Source organism: Larimichthys crocea, unplaced genomic scaffold (genome assembly GCF_000972845.2).
Source record: "Larimichthys crocea isolate SSNF unplaced genomic scaffold, L_crocea_2.0 scaffold220, whole genome shotgun sequence".
Lineage (NCBI taxonomy): Eukaryota > Metazoa > Chordata > Actinopteri > Sciaenidae > Larimichthys > Larimichthys crocea.
In genome coordinates, this window is record NW_020852928.1 from 360,936 (window position 1) to 379,338 (window position 18,403).

Genomic DNA, 18,403 nt, shown 5'->3' on the forward strand with positions numbered 1-18,403 from the left:
CGCTGACTTCAGGCTGAACAGATTCAACGTCTCCCTCAGAAGTGAATTTCAGAGTGTGGAAAGAGAATGAGTCAAAGCCTTCAGTGTTTTCAATATGCATTCTTTCTAAACAGTAATAATACCAGTATGAAGTGCTTACAGTGACTACATCTGCTGCTGGAGATGATAATGATGATGATGATGATGTTTGGGTTTTCCAGCTGTTGCACTGCTTGGGGTTTTATCAGAACACTCTTAGGATGTTTTGTAGCATTGTCTTTCTTTTCCCTTCAATAAAATGACAAACACTGAATATGTTGTAGTTGTTTTTTTTATCACGTGCTCTAAAGAATAAGCAGCAGCATGTTTTAATTGTAAAGATATCCCCGTGCCTAAACAGGAAGCTCATTGGTGCTCTTTGGTCACTATGTTAATATGTCATGTGACCAAAAACACAGCTTCACATAGTTGTAACAGTTTAGAGATATCTGTCTACCTCCCCCCCAACACAATGGAGGTGAGTAGAATGAATTAAAGAGTATAGGAGTTCACAATATGTACACACACACGCACGCACACACACTCCTCTGGTAGTGGTGGAAAAAGAGGCGGGGGTGTAATGGCTTGGTTTGGCATAGTTGGAAATGTTAACACCTGACTGAGCTGCTTTTCCACAGCGAGTGCACAGATATATCCAGCTCCATCTCTGCCTGTCTGCCTCTGCACCACCACCACCACTCTCTTCTTACTCCGCAGAACCAAAAATCACTCAGTTCTTTTCCTACTTTATCTGCATCAACCTGACTTCACACACTCATGATGATATTATTCATTGAGCATGGGCTCCATTTTACATTTTCAATTCCACCCAAGCAACAGTGTCCATGACTTGGAAATGAAGCAGAAGTACCAAAACCTGTATTTCCTTAAGCAGCCACTTGAGTTTTTTTTCATATTGAAATGTTTAACATGTTTACAGCCTGGTACAAAAAACTGTACTGAGGGTGAATTTATATACAACTCACCTGTTCAAATGATATTAAGGCTTAAAGTCATGCAGAATTAAGAGTGTGGACACTATGATTGACAGGTAGGTTCAGTCACAGATGGCTTCTTTGTCCTCTGATGATCCGTGTCTTTGCTGCTTTTTAGATTAGCTGGGAGGCGGAAGAGGTGGCCAGAGCCACATATTCTGAACTTGGTGCTTCAGAAACCTGTGGATGACATCATACATGCGCTGTACATTCTTTTTATTGTCATTGCTTCCACCATGTGGAGTAAAATATGTGGATTTTTTTTTTCTATTAGTGGTTTCCTTTAATGTCTAATGAAAACATGCTTTTAGCATTATGGAAAATGTAGGACCTAGGGTTTTTGGGCCTTGACCCATACAAAGGCTCAGAAGTCAGCCCGCAACCCCCAAAACAACGGTACCAGTGATTTGTGACCCCCACTATCCCCAGATGTCAGATGATTTGTCCTTGTTACATGTCATAATGTTTAGCATGATTCCAATTCAGCTAATGTTGTTGTTTCTGCAACAATGCTGCAATAATGACGTTAATCTGTCGTAATCACATCAGGGGTCAAAAGGGGCAAAGAAAATCGTTACAATTATGGCTGAAATATACTATTTTTAAAAGTTTTTCAATATTATTTGAAATTATTATTTCTCTTTGAACTTGTATTACTCAATAACATGCCAATAATACTTAACTATGTAAAGACTTACCTTGAGACAAAGAACAAGGAAAAATAATAAAGTTTCAGGCTGACCTTGAATATTTGTATTTCTGTTTTCTTAATTATTTACCTGTATTTTTAAAATGTCATTTTAATGGCCGGCCTTCATGTCATAAATCCTTAAACACAACCTTAAATACTCCTTCTGCTTCCCCTCATCTGACTGCACCACAGCATCTGACCTTCTCCATCCTTCAACTCTAATTAGCGTACACACAAACACACACACATACACGTATCACACCCTATTCCACACATTAGCAGATGTCATGGTAACAGTGTCATTTGCAGAGCATCAGAGGCTTGCGGTGACCGGCTACATGGAAACACTCACACACTGTGGAAAATACATTACGACCTAATCTGACTGCCATTGTATCCCACTCTTATCACACACACACACACACACACACACACACACACACACACACACACACACACACACACACACACATACATAAAAACAGACACCTTTTTTTACTGTATCCGTTGGCCTAATATTGTAGCCTAATAATAGGCCTCATGTCTTGACAGCAGCTAAATCTGGCAGTGCTGTCTTGTATTACTGTGAGATGGAGAGCTGCCCTTGTGCCTAATATAACAGCTTTCCATGTATTTATAGGCCTGCAGGGAGTCAGAATAGCATCTGTGTGTATTGAAAATGAACCTGGCTGACTGGTTGGGAATATTTAGACCTTGTTCCACAGGCAGTTCCTATTCATAGCATTCCATTACATCATAACAGAGCCATTCTGGTGGGCAAACAACAGGTGCTCAGACTCGTACTACAGGTGTAGGGCAGGGCAAGTGTTCCAGCATGGTGACAGCAGCCACGTATGTTGGCTGCTGGTGGAAAAACCTGCATCATCTTTTTTATTAAACTGCTTATTGTATGCCAATATACAGTATGCCTAGACTGTACTGACTGATAATGAATTGAAGTGACTGATAACTAAATGACAGATTTTGGAATTCCTCAAGGCAGCATCCTGGAGCCACTCGTATTCTGCTTGTATGTGTTGTGATGACACCTGAACGATCTCCATGAAAGTTGACTGAGAAACTCTAATGAGCTTTTGTCACAATATTTCTGTCAACAGTGAATCACATGACTGAATGTGGAGTTGGTTATAATGGAAAACACAGTGAAAATAAAAGGGATACTAAAATGAAAGTATATTAGAAGTGGTGTATATTTTGCCTCTTTTATTAGCTCTTTTTTTTTTTGGTCCTCTGGCTCACACAGAATTTATATTTCAGTCTCACAGCCTGTCCTGCACACATCAGGGATGGACTCTGTTGTTACTGTATGAACATAAAATAAATACGGTACATAGGTCTAAGTGACTGCACAGCTCTTTTATATCCTCCCTGTCAAGAGTTGCCTCAGCTTTTGCTGCAATGAAATTTGGGATCAGAGTGTTTGTTTGACCACTTGTGGAATGTTTTCTACAGGCTAACATATGAAACACACATGCACACCATGAGCAAGCAAAACAGTTTCGCAAATATGAAATATTAAAGTATGAAATGTGTTATGTCTGTCAGATTTCAGGAGAAACATAGAATCAATATGGAACAATATTTGATTACAGTGAAATGGAGTTTGGATTGATCACTTGCAGTGTAAATATGATTTCCTCTCTCTGACCCCTCATGTTTTTACACACGTGAACTGGTACATACAAAATTTTTATTTTTTTTATCAAGTCTGCAAACATTTGAATACAAAAATATACATAACAAAACAGTGCAAGTTTTTTTTTCCCAAGGTCACTCAGACAGTTTAAGAGCATTTCAAACAAAATGCACTTTGATACAGAAACAAAAGGGATACATGTCATAACCGTGGTGTGATTCAATACTAACTTAATGTAGTGCCTAATGTTATTGGTACTGCTCTGTCACCATCTTTCTTCAAAAAGCAGGGAATGAAGTCTCATATGAACTGAAAGGAAATAACTTGCCTAATAGCAGTAATGTCCAGACAATCATGCTCTTGTTTTCTCTGTTCATGTTTTCTCTGTTCATTTGCTTTAATTCAGCTGATGGAAATGGCACCCAGTTTGTTGTCTAACATTAGCCACGTTTCAATCCACGAGGCACAAATCTTGCCTGAATTTACAGAGAATCTGCAAAGAAAATGTTCATTAATGCTTGTTTTCAACTGAATATTCAAAGTTAAGATAGACAGTTGGGGGTGCAGTCAAGTGTAATTAATTAATGAGATGAATCAAGAGATGGCATGATTACAGAGTACCAGTCAAATCTTAAACGCTGGAAATTGTGATGGAAAATCATAATCAACTCAAATAATGGTGATTAATAATCCTGTGATAATTGCAACAGGCCTAGTGAGAAGCATCCTATAACAGCAGAGGAGTGGCAGGAGTAATGACTGAGACGGTGACTGAGTGCTGGGCCTAAAAGAACATCAGCCTACATGTGTGGCTGTGACTGGCTCAGTTGTGGTCTCCTCAATCTCTGCATTGTAAACACTTCATAGAAATACATGTATGCTTAACAACAAAGCAAGTGGTTCCTGACAGGAAGTTACACGTTGAAACACATTTTTGTCAAGCTGCCTCTGTAAAATCACTGTCATCACATGACACAGCTTTTTTCCACTGCTCGAGCACAAGATTTTATGATCCACAAAACAACTTATGCAAAGATCGCTGCAGTTCCTCTGAGATGATGCTGTTGCACGGACAACAGTGAGACTCCACAGAAGAGTATTTTGGAGTGGGTTGATGTTCACAGGCTGTCAGGACAGAGGGCAGCCTGCCTCTTGGTGCTTGGCTAACAGGGAGATCCTGGAGAAGGTCTTGAAGCAGCTCACACACTGGTACTTCTTCACTTCGGAGTGTGTTTGGAGGTGAGCTCGCAGGTTGGATCGGTCAGCAAAAGCTCGGCTGCAGTGGAGGCACGAGAATGGTTTCTCTCCTGCATACAGAGATTCACGTCAGTCACGATGAAACGGAAATCCATCCACTATCTGACTAAACACAACCACGTTCAACATAAAAAACTAAATGATTTTATGGATGCTACTTGGGTTTGTTATGACATGTTTATGACACATTATGTCAAGTTGTCATCACAAAGCTCACACCACAAACAATATTACAACAGATATGAACACTCCAGCTCCTTCATGTCATAGCTTTGAATTTTCGAATGTGCTGTAAACACCCTTAAGTGTGTGTGTTTGACTGACCTGTGTGTGTTCGTATATGTCCCTGAAGCAGCCAGGGTCTAGAGAACGCCTTCCCACAGACTTTACACACACAGGGCAGTGTGTGTGTCCTGATGTGCATCTTCAGCGCTCCCAGGCTGACGTACTCCTTCTCACAGTACTTACAGCTGAAGTACTTCTTATTGCTCCACTCACACTGGGGCTGCTTGTGTTTGGCCAGGCCCGAGAAGCTCAAGTGCTCTTTATGACAGTCCAAACACTTGAAGCTCTCCTGCCTGCTGCCGCCGGGAGGGATGGTTGGAAAGAGGGCCAGGAGAGGGAGGGACGGAGGGAGAAGACTCTCTCTCCGCCTGTGGTCTGCTGTGACACACTGGACTTCCAGGTTCACTTTGGTGCAGGATTCAGCTGGTTTATAAGCTTCTGCAGGGCGGGAGTGAGGGGAGGCGTTTGGAGAAGATGGAAGATGCAGTCGGTCTGCTCTGAGAGAACGATGACAAGTGGAAGAGGAAGAGGAGGAGGAGGAGGAGGAGGAGAGAGACTGGGCTCTCTGTTGTGGCTTTGAGTGATGGTGAGGAGGGATTTCATTGTGCAGAGAATCTTTGTGGGTGCTGCAGGGGGCCTCTAAAACACACACACACACACACACACACACACACACACACACATATTATACTCTTATGTATTCAGATTTTGTTTGGTCACATGTTTTCTGCAGAAACAACAGAAACAACATGGACACTGTTAGCTTGGTGAACTAACAGTAGTTACTAAACAACAGTTTAACACATCCAGCAGTTACACATGATCAAACATTCTGAGTCGTGTTTGTCCAATAGTGCCTTTCTTTTAACTCTGTTTCTGTCTCTTTAGCTGCTTGATGCTGCACTGCTCGTCTCTGTCCCCACTGCATGGTACAGCTCGGTTCTGCTGCTTTCATTTTAGTAATGACAAAATGAACAAGACCCTTTGAGCAAAATTCACACAGACACATAAAACAGGAAGTAGAAAAAAAAGTTTCACGTCTTTTACTTTTTCTCCACCTTTTCTTGACATAGTTTGTGGTAGTTCTTCTACCCTTAAGTTTACCAGTGTATTTCTATGCTGTTAACTATATTATATGTATATAATAATATAATTAGGTCGTATTATATATATATATATATATATATATATATATATAATATTATATCTATATAATATCATATATATATATATATTATAATGGGCTGTTCGGGCCATGCTTGTCCATTTTTTCCTCTTGCGTTCCAAAGCTCCCTGGACAACACTGGTTTGGTGACTGTCAGTTAGTTCAGGACTTCAAGACTCATGTCCTGGACAGTTTGTAATCCTGATTTAAAAGTGAACTCTGTCTATGAGCTTCATCCTGTCATCAGGGATGACAGAAAGGTCCGGTCCACACTTTGAAGGTGGAGTTAACATTTCCTTGAGTGTCCAATGTACATCATTTACATTGGACATTGGACATGATTCAAATCTCTCTTATAGATCTTATACCCAGCTGAGACCATAACTTCCTGCTGTTTTATTCTTTTAATTTTTTTGTGCAGTCTTGAATTATTTATTTTTTTTCGAACTGTGACATTAGGCACTAGTTTTGTTTGTGAATGGGGAGTCTTGTAGCACGTTTGAAATACAGCACCTCATCTCAGTTGTTATATATTAGTCCTGTCTATTTCATAAACTGATTGAGAGATCTGTTTCATCCATATTTTTAGAACCTACCTCATAATCTCTATAAACAGATATTTGCATATGAATGCAGAATCACATGCAGGAACACATTGGCCAAAATGCAATCTCCACACCCATCAGCTGCCGTCTGATGACAATTTAGCTTTTTATTAGCCTTTTTTTTTTCTTTAAAGCTTTCTGTATTTCTATTTATAGAGATGATCAGAAATGTGTCTTCCTCATCATTCTCATGTATAAAGTTGTTAATCAGACCACAGAGGAAGACTTTACATCATCTGTTTTCTGGAGATCTGCAGGCCCTGAAGGTGTCTCATATTATAGTTCACTTCTCCAGTGTCATTAAGGTCAAAGTGGGTCTTCATTTTAGATTTGAATATTTTAAAAAAAACTTCATATATGAAACCAAGTTTTCAGGGGTTTAGAAATACATGCACACATACGCATGCACACGCACAGGTAATAATACGGTTGCGGTGGTACAAAAGCTTTTGAAATCTTCAAACACATGCAGGAAATCACCATCTGTCCTTTCAAGCCAAAGATTAAACCAGGTTTGCACACGTAACATGACGGCATATTCCTCTTTTAACTGAATATGATTTCAGACTTATCACCAGCTCTTCTTTCTTGGCCCTATTCTGATGCTAATAGAAGTTCATCAATACAGTGGGATGGGGAGGGGGAGGCTCAAGCTCGCTTTAAGGGCTGTATTGGAACAAATACAAAGGTTGAAGCAGGGATTTGTCAGGAGGAGCCTGGAAGGCCGCTACATAGGCTCTTGAGGCTGCTTAATGGGGCCCTTCTAGTCTCTCAAGGACCCGGGGACAATGCTGGAACTCTTTGGGGGCGGATTTTGCACCTGCTAAACACAAAACTGCATTTTGTTTTGTGGACAGACAAATCTTTTGTTTCTCTTTCTGTTAAACTCTGACATGTTTGAAACATTTAGTGATTAAAACAAGAAACTTGTTTTTAATGTTTATGAACCAATAAACTGTAATAAAGCTTGGAACATCACGTATGAAGTAAAAGTCATACAGTTCAGTTTTAAGAAGTCAAATCTATTAAATATAAAAATGAAATAAGTCACTGTTAGTTAATGATGTATTACTATGTAAGAGGGTTATGGTAGCAGGTGTAACAGTACTGTGTCTTGTACTGTTCTGAACATGAACTCTTAGTTTCCCTCCCTCAGGTTATCTGGATGTGTCTTCTTTGTCACAGTCTAATAGCCTGAGCCTTCAAACTGCACTTACAGAGTACTTAGTTACTCTCCATCCTCTCGCCGTTACAGTTACTCCTGTTCGCATGCAGAGTGGTGTGTGTCAGTGGACAGTCTTACCCTCAGTCTCTGACTTCAGTCCTCCGTAGCTTGGCTTCTTACTGCTGGGATGTTTCTTCACCAGAAAAGACCGCGGCATGTCGTCGCCCTCTTCAGTTTGCTGTGGACGGACGGTGGTCTACAGCCGGTCAGTTAACGGCAGCAGCTGTCGCTGGTCGGTGTGTGTGTGTGTGTGTACTTGTGTGTGTGTGTGTGTGTGTGTGTGTGTGTGTGTGTGTCAGAGACCGTGCTGGACTCACGCGGGGCGCAAGGAGTGTCTGTCCGCCTGCGGCCTCGCGCGCTCTCCTCTGACTAGAGATGGTCAGGTGTGAGCCAAGGGTCGCGCGGGGGAATTTCCATAGACACCAGTGTCGAACCAATTACAATAAAGGGACAAGTGCAGGGGGCGGGCTCTGCGTGTCAATCAGCATACCCCAACAAAACAGGTGTATGAATGGTGATAGCCGCTCACTATAGTGGAATGAGAAGCACTTCAGACTGCTGAGGCTTCAGCCACACACACACACACACACACACACACACACACACACACACACACACACACACACACACACACAGTGGGCAGATTTCCCGCCGACTGAAACAGCTGAAAGACACCCCTTGTCTTTATATGAACCCAAAGAAACAACAGCAGAGTCATGATAACAGGAAGCCAGGACTATGTTTCTCAAAGGGTAAATGTGAAATCAACAAGCACCAAATGATCTTGCATTTCTATATTTAATGTGAATGAGACAAAAAGTAGTTCAGCTATCTAAAAAAACTAAACAGCATAACTTACATAAACAGCATAACAGAGAAACACCTTCAGTTCTCATCACATGTGAGCATGAAGCCTTCCTGTGTTCTGATTAAACTCAACACTTCCTCCATGTTTACCTGCCGTCTTCATACATTCATTCCATCTGCTGGTAGTTACACCTGACTGGATTCAGTGCTGTGGAAACATTATATTATTGTATATTATAAATGTACCATGTGAGCTACAGTGGTGGAATGTAACTAAGACGTGTACTCTACTTAAGTATAATGTTGAGTTTAGTGTTTTTACTGTACAGTAGCAATACTCACATGACAATCTGATACTGTCCTAAGAACATGTTGAAAACCCATGCAGCATCTTCTCAGATCCATTTTGACAGTACATACATTTTACAGTACAAGTAAGTACATTTACTAGAGTAAAGTTTGACATGCGTGTACTTTACTATTGCTACTGCACTACATTTCAGAGGGAAATTTTTTTTGCACTATATGTGTTTGACAGATATAGTCAGGCTTCTACTTAATTTTCAGATTAAGGTTTTACATTAAACACACACACACATATATGCATAAAAGCGTATAAACATATAAAATACAAATATTGCTTGCTAATAAAATGTCTGCAAACATTTTGGCTTGTGATCCTTTTTAAAAGACCAGGGTCGTGACCTCTTGTCATGTTGCAGATGTTTATGGGCTGTTCCTCTAAATGTCTCAGATGGTTCCTTTAAAAAAAAAAAAGTTCAAGGAAGTCAAAATATTCAATATTTCACAATAAAACAAAGACAATGGATACACATGTGTACAGGAGAAGCTTCTTTTTCTACTTTTTTAATTATCTCACTATGCCTCCAAGTTATGCTGTACCTGCGGCCCAACCTTAGGTTTGAGAACTAAAGTAGCTCCGTCTGGAGCAGCTACAACAGTAAAATTCTGCTCTGACATTGATCCTCCGGCATTCACAATCTAATAATGTCACATACATTAATACATCAGTCAAAGGGGACGGTTATATTACATTTCTGCCATATTCTGTAAATGTGAATATGGTTTAATTCCAATACAGAAACTGCAAAAGAAAATAAATGGAATTACTTTATTGATTGAAGGTTTGTAGTGGTCTTACCGGTGAGTGTCAGTAGGGATCTATGAGTTAATTTGTGTTCCCTTGGTCTATTGTGTAGTGATGAGTTTTATTATAAATGTCATGCATACAAAGAGATGTTTTCATATGTCCAGTTCACTCTTGCATGTTGTGCTGTATGTTTGGTGGCCCACAGGCCCTTGGGTCACGATGCTGTCGAGACCATAGGGATAAGCTCAACACACCTGGCTCTTTCTCTCCCAGCCTGGTCTGGGCACAGCGTTCACCTTGTACTTGGCTGGCTGGAGGACCACACCAAACTTGCCCTCTAGACTGGGCAGAGAGTGTCCTGGTGGGACAGAGAGGGTGAAGCGCTGTAGGATCCAGGACAGGAAGAGGAAAAGCTCCATCTTGGCCAAAGCCTCACCCAGACACACCCTGACTCCAGCGCCGAACGGCAGGTAGCTGGATGATGGGATGATAAGACCTGTGCCTTCACTGTCCAAGAACCGGCCTGCAGTGGAAGAACACAGGAATGAAGCCTCACAATCAGGGTCCAACCGATGAAACCAACAACAGTGATGATCATGGAGCTAAGCTGCTGCAAGCTCATATTTGGTTGCAGTTCCATTGCATAGGAATCAAGCAACAGTCCTTTAATAAAGGGTTAATTTGTCAGATATACCCCAATACAATGGAGGTGAGTGGAGTTAGAGCAACAACAGTTTAGAACATTAAAGGTCCAGTGTGTCAAATGAAGGGAGCTCTATTTACAGAATGTGGTAGAAACAGAATATAATATTTATACCTCTGTTTTAATTAGTGTATAATCACCTAACATTAAGAATCATTATGTTTTTGTTACCTTAGAATGAACATTTTATATCTACAGACACCACCTCAGAGTCCACTGTGTTGAACCACCATGTCTCTACAGTAGCCTAGAATAGATCAACTAAACACTAGCTCAAGACAGGGCTCATTTGCACATTTACAGACACTGTAGTTTAACTTTCACCAACCACTAGATGCCACTAAATCCCACACACTGGACCTTTAATATCAGCATAATAAATAGACTCGGGTAGGTGATGATGAACTCATGTCCTTAATAATATCACAGTAATTTTAGTGCATCATTTTCCAGGATAGCATATGGCAGCGTTGGACAGAAAGTTTCCTCTCACCGGGGTCAAAGAGCTCAGGGTTTTTCCATTCCTTCTCATCGTGGTGCAGAGACCACAGGTTGATGATGACTCGACTTCCTTTCCTCACTGTGAAATCCCCAATGCTACAGAGACAAAAAGGGGGCATTAAAGGACCAGAGCTCTCTCAGATTCAGTGCTTCCAGGGTTAAATCAACATTATCATCAGTGGTGGAGGATAGCCCTGAAGGAGTTTTCATGGCATTTTGGGGTGTACCTGGTGTCACTGAGGGCCACATGGGGGATGAGCAGGGGGGCCACAGGGCGGATCCGTAACACCTCCCTGATGGTGGCCTCAAGGTAAGGCAGACTGCCTCTGTCGCTGAGCTGAGGGGACCGGTCCACGCCCACCTTACTGTCCAGCTCCTCCTGGATACAGCTCTGTACCTGTAACACAGAGTCAGAGATCAATACTCTTTCATTTTTTTTGCCATTTTCACCCTTTATTGGATATGAGGAGACACAGGCAGACAGGGGTTTATGTCGTTATGGTGAGGTGGTGAGAGCCTTAATAAGACGTGTATGAATTTCACACGAATGTTCCCCTTATAAACTACAGAGAGAATAGAACAGATATATAACCACAAATGTTTTGTGATAATGGAGGATATAGCAAAATGTAATCAAGTAATCCTTATACACGTTATTTAAAATGTAATCTGGTCTAATTATATTTACTTTGTAATCTGATTACATGCAATCCATTATCACCCTGTTAAAAACATACTTCTCTTTAAGCCTCATTATCCCTTAAATGAAAGACTCATAAAGAATTGTACTGTTGCTTGTAATATGTCACATTCCACCAAACACACTCCCGTGTGCACAGCACTGCTCCACTCTTACCTGTGGGTGATGGATGAGGTAGGTGACGGCCCATTTGAGCACGGTGGTGGTGGTTTCCACACCAGCTCCAAAGATGTCTCCTACAGTCATGAGGAGGTGATCGTCGCTTAGGCCCACAGACTCTGCGCTGATCTCTGCTGTGTTGTTGTTCTCGGCGCTGCGCTTGGCCCTCAGCAGAGCGTCCAGCAGGTCTCTCTGCACATGGTCACTGTAGTCTGCCTGGGAGGGGGCATGTCAACGTACAGTGAACACACACACTCTTAGTATACTGCATTTCATGGGGTTAGTCTAGTCTTAAGTGTAGTGTGCAGTGCACGCAGCCTGCTGCAGTTGCCCCTGCTCATCTTCATATTTTCCCCAACATTTACCTTTCCTCTCATCTGACTTGTTTTGATGTTTTTTTACCCTCTCTAAAATACTGGTAGTATTAATATTTCTGATTCTGATTAAATGACTCCAACATTTCAGTACCTGTGTATCATAAAAGTAGGAAGCAGATGAATTTGTTTGTTGAGATGCTTGTATTTAATATCACATATTTCCTGTCTGACGTCTTTCTGATTAAAAATTATGGATAAAATATTGTTTGAATGTCTGTCAGCATATTTACTCAAAGTATTTTAATTGATCTGATTTGTTGTTAACACTTTATTATACATGTCTCAAATAAAATATCAAAACAAGTATGTAATCATATCATGATCAACTGTACCTTGTGTTCATCATACTGCTTCTGTAGAAGTTTGTCTCTGACTGAAACACACTCCTTTAGAAGACGCAAGTCTGCATTGGGAAAAATCTGCAACAAAGAGGCACAGTGACATATTATATAATTAGTAGATAACATTTTGATACAAATATGACTAATATAATGTCTATGGACAGTCTGCCATGATTCGTTCCTGTGTATCTCCTGTGTGTTCATATGTCCTATTGTGTATTGTCATTCCCCACATTCACAGTATTGGTCATATGACCTACCTGTAACCAGGGGAAGATGTCCACCAGGCTGTCCTTTGCCACAGTGTCCACGATGCCCTGGCTGTAACGCAGCATGGCCTCAAACTCTGGGTCTCCTCTGCGGTAGGAGGAGTTGAAACAGAGCGAACAAATGACGTTAGTGACGGCCCGAGTCAGCTCAGGGGACAGATCCAGGGCCAGTCCAGCAGCTGCTGCCTCAGACAGGACGGAGCACAGAGACTGAGACTCTGCACAGACTGAGAAGGACACAGACCATCTTCACTTACTGACATGTTTACAAGGTTTACTCTCTACAAATGTTACTGAAGTGTTCATTTCATTTAATAGACACTGTAGTTTACACTGACTAAGTTACACATATTCCATCCTGCTGTCCCAGATTCTCACTATAGAAATGACTCTAATATTAATAAATATTTGTTTTTTGGTTTAGAACTGAGGACTGCAGGCAGGCTGTCTTACACACTGATGTTGTTATTTTTAGATTCTCTAATTATTATTTAAGGGTTTTGTTACATTAAATGTAGTAAAAGTATCAGATGGGAGTAGCTACAGACAGATTTCATCATGTGCTCTGTTGACGACCTTAAATACTGTCTTCTTTAGTTAGTTAAGATGATGTTTAAAGATTATAAGAAACTGACTATAAAATGTTTTACAAGATAAGACTATTGGTTATACATATCATTGACATCAGTGTGAGTGTGGGAAAAATAGTTAACTAATAAAGTTTCAAGAATAAATAATATTTCACCATGATGGTTGTTTCTTGTGGTCATTATTCTCGGGCTTGTATGTTAAGTATGTTGTTAGGATGCAGGTTCATCTTTACTGTTCCTAAACCGTTCTTTTTTACATGACTCTAAATGTTATGCCACTGTGGGAAGAAGAGAAGTAGTAGAATACTATGCTGTAATAATACAGTCAAAGCAGATGATAATGCCACATGTTTGGTCTTATTATTGGGGACACTTTTTATTGCTTTGAGCAGTACAAACTAAATTTCATTCAGCTCCACCAATATCTCAGAAGCTGATCAAATAAAGCAAAACCATGTGGATGAATAAATAAATACCAGTAAAGCAGACATAAGTGAGAGCAATCTATTGTCAGAAATGCCAGAGCTCCAACTGAGTGTATGCTGTCTAAAATCATGTAAAGTGAAAAGAATCACAGGGGAGGATGAGCTGTACTCACTGATCTTCTCAATGGAGGCAGAGCCTTCTCCAAACATGCACAGAGCTCCATGGACTATTTTCCTGTGGAATCTCCAGGTAGCACTGTAGTCTCCAAATGCAATGTCTTTCCCATCTCTGGTCAGAACATCTGTGGTTACCTTTATCACACACAGCACAGCAATGGAAAAGTGAAAAACACATAAATGACCACTGGTGCTCAGAAGTGGAAGATGAAAATGAAGAGGTATACCCACAGTTCTGGGTCTCCCTGCGAATATCTTCCCCTTCTTCAGCAGGACTTCTTTGGCGTGTTTGTGCTGGTTGACGATGATGACGTTATGGGAGCCCATCATTAGAGCGTACGTCTCTCCGTATTTCTCCTGCAGCTTTTTGAAAAGCACATGAGGAGGGTGTGGGCTTCGCAGACTAAGCAGACTGCCGATAAGGGGCAGTGCTGGGAGGCGTGGGGGCTCCTGATGCCCATGTTCAGACATCCTCAACTTCAGCTTCAGAGCTAATAAAACCAGGCCCACAACCAAAACCACATACAGACACAGAAACCAAGCCATATCCATACAGCAGAGGGCCCTGACAGAGAGGGGCTGGTTCAGCTAAAGCTAAGCATCACAGAGAGGAGCTATGCAGAAAGGCCATGAGCTGCTGCAGGGCCACGCTTTTATGCAGCTCCTTCAATGTCAAATCCTTGAGTCTGAATATTTATGGCTGAGCCAATTCAAACAAGATAAGATGACGCCTGATTCACTGAATCCTTGCAGAGAACTATGACGAAACATGATACTGCGAAATTTGAGTCAGCAGAGGTGGAAAGTACAGTTTGGAGGTATTTGAAATACTGACAGCTGTAGGACATTTTACACACAGAACATATGAGCAGGTTCTAAAACATGACACACTGGTAGATATCATTATATAAATAATATATAACATATAATAATTCAATGAAATGCAACACAATAATATGACAGTGTAACATCTTTAGTTTACTGTTAATACTTTAGTGCAGCTCAAGTAAAATACTGAATTCAGGAGTTTTATTTGTATGTGTTATACTACTGTGGTATTTCTACTTTTACTTAAGCAAAGAATCAGAATACTACAGAAGCCCAAAGCGGTCATACATTCATACATTTTATTTCCTCCGCTTTCATCTTGTTATCTTGAGATAATGCAATAATTTTCTATGGATCTCAAGATAATGAAACTGAAAGGCAATAAAATGTATTAATGTATGACAGCTTGGGGCTTCCATAGCATACATCTTTGACCAGTGACAGTTAAGTTCTTACTATACACTTTTATAGTTTTAGTATTCCCACATAATTTATAGTAGCACAACATTTTTTTAAATACTGTGCATAATTTACATAAAACTATTCGTTAGTTAAATCAAAATATACAGCCTATTCATAAAATGCCACGTTATTCAGAATTTATGGACAACAAGAATCAAACTATGACAGATGTGTGTATGACAGATTGTGATAGATAAAATAAAAAAATAAAATAAAATACAAAAAACATGTCGATTCATTTGTTTTTATTTTGCAGACTATCCATTACAAACACATCATAATTCATAGAATTATGAAGGGAGAGGACTTCTTCTGGTCAGTCCAGTGGGACGCGTTGTTGTCAGTTTTGTCCCAGCCCGCGCACCATCGCTTGGCTAACCAAAACAGAAAATGGCGTCAGCTGAGTCCCAGCCGCGGTTCGGCCAGTCTGTCAAAGGTTTACTATCCGATAAAGTGGGCTCCTGCAGCGGGGACGTGATCGCGCTGACCCGCCAGGTGCTGAAGGGCTCCCGCAGCCAGGAGGTGAGACGGCACGCGCGCTTTAACCCCGCTGTGACAGCTTCAGCACGACGCGCCCGCGAACCAACGCTAAGAGAACGGAAGCGGAAGCACAGCCAGAACGGCCGTGTTGTTTTCAGAATAAAAGCATGTCAAGCACATCCGACGTTAATCCCTTTGACTTTATCTGTAGGGATTTAATTTTGAAAATTGAGCTTCAGGCATTATTTTTTGTTAACTTGACACTGCTAGCTAACACTGTAATTTAGCTAAACCTGCTCGATTAAGGCTATAACTCGACAGAAGCTATGAAAATACAGCTAAATATTAATATTGACATCTTATTTTTATGACAAACAAAGCTTCCTAAGCTCACTTCTCCCCAACATTCCCGCGTCAGACAAACTGTCCAGGTAAAACGTCACAGTTTTACCGCTTTTCTCTGATTCTGTGAGTTTCTGTCACAGTTTGAAGCTTTGAGGAGGAAACAGTGACATGTCTGTACTGTTTTCTGTGAGTTGGTATTAAAATAATCAGTGCTGTTAACGTCTCTTTCAGCTTCTTGGTCAAGCAGCAAGAAATATGGTCATTCAGGAGGACGCCATCTTGCACTCTGAGGATGTGAGTATAAACACACACACACACACACACACACACACATAACACTATGGAGTCAGAGGTAAAGTCACTGTTTGTGTTTGTGTGGTCTACAAGATGGCATAAGTCAATCTTTCATTTGTCTTATAGAGTCTGAGGAAAATGTCCATCATCACCACACACCTACAGTACCAGTGAGTATCAAGCAGCTGCCTATGAGCACTAATATGTCAAACTCATTCATATCGCTTTAGTTCAAACTACTAACTGTCTGTCTGTGTGTCTGTCTGTCTGTGTGTCTGCCTGTCTGTCTGTCAGGCAGGAGGCCATCCAGAAGAAGTAAGTCTAAACTCTTGTTTCAGTTACGCTGCAGTACAAGCAGCTGACTTCACTACATCAGCAGAAAGTCAGAACACCACGTGTTGACATGCATGTGACGTGCACTGACTCTCCTGCATTTGCTCATTCTCGTCCTCCAGTGTGGAACACTCTAAAAACCTGCAGGACCAGCTGAGACACCTGCTGAAGTGACCCCGCCGCCTCCTTCACCTCCAGCCTCAGGGTGGGCCGGGGGGGGGCTGTGTGTAACGTTGGGCCACATGCATGTGGATCTGTCATGTTTGGACTTTAACAGCTGGGACTGTTTTGGGAGTGATGTGTTGCTCTGGATCAAACACAAACACTTAAACTGTGTTTAAGGTCTTTCTGCAAAGCAGCAAACATGGAACATGTTTTTTTTTTAGTTATGTAAAATGTTTGATCAATTGTATTACATTAATTTATTAAATGCCTTGTCTACATCATCCTGACTCCTCATGATGTCACTCTGTGAATCAAATCAAACAGCACAAAACTTTTGAGTCATAGTGTCACAGACCTGTACTGAAGCATAACATCCTTGAGTCCACTGACTGCTGGAGGTTACGATTGTTTGTCTTGGCTGCAACAAAAGCTTTGGTGGTTCTGAAGTGCAGAATGAGTTCTTATTTTAGTCATTTAGGTTTGAGAGGACGGTAATTAAACAAGAAGAGGAAGTCGACCATGTGAATGAAATGTAAAATGATATACTGGGAAATGTTTTGGCAGAGACACACAGTCCACAGTGCCTTGTGGTTCAAGGATGGAGCTGGAGGAGGACGTGCCAAAACTAAGCAGCACGTTTTTATTTTTTTTGTCATTTCAATTTTTATTAAATTCTTATTAGCAAAGTACGAGTACAGGGTTAATGATACCTTTTGGACTCTGGCATAGACATATTATGGCATGTCACATGTCAATAAAAAATAAGATAATGAAGTATGAAAGAAAAACATAAATATGAGGGTAAAAAATCCAGTCCACAAAAGAAAGGAAGGAGCTGTGCTGTGTTTAGTCTGATTCCTTAGGCTCAGACTAGAGTATAGAGTTTTCATTAGTCCTTATATTTACGTGAAGCACTACCTTAAAGAAACAGTGTGTAGGCTTGGAGCATTTAGAGGTGTAGTTGTTGCAACCCCCTCACTGCAGTCTCCCCTTCCTAAGAGAGAGCCAGTGTTTAGTATGTCCACTCTGGGCTGCTGTAGAAGCATGGCGACTCTTCAATGTTGACAGTTTCCATTCAGCATGCCACATAAATAAGACCTTTGTTAATTGATTACAATGAAATGATTTAATACTTAAAGATGGATATTATTCTGGTGGTGAAGGATTTCTCCATGAAGATGAGGAATTGTCTGTGTGCAGCCTCAGCTCAGACTCCTGATAAGCAGCAAAGGGACAAACTTATCAGCAGCCTGAAGGCCAAACAGCTGCTTGACCCTGACGGAGTCCCCGAGGCCGCGCTGCTCAGTCTTCTGAGCTAATGCTGCACGTGTCCCACGGCGGCACATGGAGAGTTTGATGAGAACAACACAAACACATACAAACACACACACATGGGACACGCTGGCCTTCAGTCAGAACAATCCATGTGTGTAGATAG

The 18,403-nt window shown here is 41.1% G+C and overlaps 3 protein-coding genes across 4 annotated transcripts; 1 reads left to right on the forward strand and 2 right to left on the reverse strand.

The window, feature by feature from the left end:
* Positions 1–3,119: 3,119 nt before the first annotated feature.
* On the reverse strand, positions 3,120–8,285 carry snai3 (snail family zinc finger 3). Its single transcript, XM_019271543.2, has 4 exons — positions 8,216–8,285; positions 7,977–8,076; positions 4,943–5,542; positions 3,120–4,668 (listed from the first exon to the last, which is right to left on the reverse strand). The coding sequence occupies exons 2-4, from the start codon at positions 8,053–8,055 to the stop codon at positions 4,490–4,492; spliced, it is 858 nt and encodes a 285-aa protein (XP_019127088.1). The 5' UTR covers positions 8,056–8,076; positions 8,216–8,285; the 3' UTR covers positions 3,120–4,489.
* A 378-nt stretch (positions 8,286–8,663) lies between these two features.
* On the reverse strand, positions 8,664–14,714 carry cyp17a1 (cytochrome P450, family 17, subfamily A, polypeptide 1). 2 transcript variants are annotated; one of them, XM_010750958.3, is made up of 9 exons: positions 14,290–14,714; positions 14,055–14,193; positions 12,858–13,093; positions 12,589–12,675; positions 11,877–12,095; positions 11,248–11,417; positions 11,013–11,116; positions 10,071–10,339; positions 8,664–9,466 (listed from the first exon to the last, which is right to left on the reverse strand). In XM_010750958.3, exons 1-9 carry the CDS (start codon positions 14,608–14,610, stop codon positions 9,350–9,352), a joined length of 1,662 nt encoding a protein of 553 aa, XP_010749260.1. In that variant the 5' UTR covers positions 14,611–14,714; the 3' UTR covers positions 8,664–9,349. The 2 variants fall into 2 exon arrangements, with proteins under 2 accessions (XP_010749260.1, XP_019127087.1); XM_019271542.2 differs by having other exon boundaries at positions 9,353–10,339.
* An 874-nt stretch (positions 14,715–15,588) lies between these two features.
* On the forward strand, positions 15,589–17,243 carry borcs7 (BLOC-1 related complex subunit 7). Its single transcript, XM_010750954.3, has 5 exons — positions 15,589–15,870; positions 16,405–16,467; positions 16,594–16,637; positions 16,762–16,782; positions 16,923–17,243. Exons 1-5 carry the CDS (start codon positions 15,739–15,741, stop codon positions 16,972–16,974), a joined length of 312 nt encoding a protein of 103 aa, XP_010749256.1. The 5' UTR covers positions 15,589–15,738; the 3' UTR covers positions 16,975–17,243.
* Positions 17,244–18,403: the final 1,160 nt, after the last annotated feature.

What these genes read in the sequence shown, in the direction of transcription:
- snai3 (XM_019271543.2), bottom strand. Translation starts at nt 8,055, where the DNA reads ATGCCGCGGTCTTTTCTGGTGAAGAAACATCCCAGCAGTAAGAAGCCA. An exon ending in ACTGAAGTCAGAGACTGAGG is followed by an intron (nt 5,543 to 7,976) that starts GTAAGACTGTCC and finishes TGTGTGTTTTAG; the next exon opens with AGGCCCCCTGCAGCACCCAC. An exon ending in ACATATACGAACACACACAG is followed by an intron (nt 4,669 to 4,942) that starts GTCAGTCAAACA and finishes CTCTGTATGCAG; the next exon opens with GAGAGAAACCATTCTCGTGC.
- borcs7 (XM_010750954.3), top strand. Translation starts at nt 15,739, where the DNA reads ATGGCGTCAGCTGAGTCCCAGCCGCGGTTCGGCCAGTCTGTCAAAGGT. An exon ending in AGGGCTCCCGCAGCCAGGAG is followed by an intron (nt 15,871 to 16,404) that starts GTGAGACGGCAC and finishes CGTCTCTTTCAG; the next exon opens with CTTCTTGGTCAAGCAGCAAG. An exon ending in CAGGAGGCCATCCAGAAGAA is followed by an intron (nt 16,783 to 16,922) that starts GTAAGTCTAAAC and finishes CTCGTCCTCCAG; the next exon opens with TGTGGAACACTCTAAAAACC.
- cyp17a1 (XM_010750958.3), bottom strand. Translation starts at nt 14,610, where the DNA reads ATGGATATGGCTTGGTTTCTGTGTCTGTATGTGGTTTTGGTTGTGGGC. An exon ending in GTGGCCCTCAGTGACACCAG is followed by an intron (nt 11,117 to 11,247) that starts GTACACCCCAAA and finishes TTGTCTCTGTAG; the next exon opens with CATTGGGGATTTCACAGTGA. An exon ending in GCTGGGAGAGAAAGAGCCAG is followed by an intron (nt 9,467 to 10,070) that starts GTGTGTTGAGCT and finishes TTTTTTTTAAAG; the next exon opens with GAACCATCTGAGACATTTAG.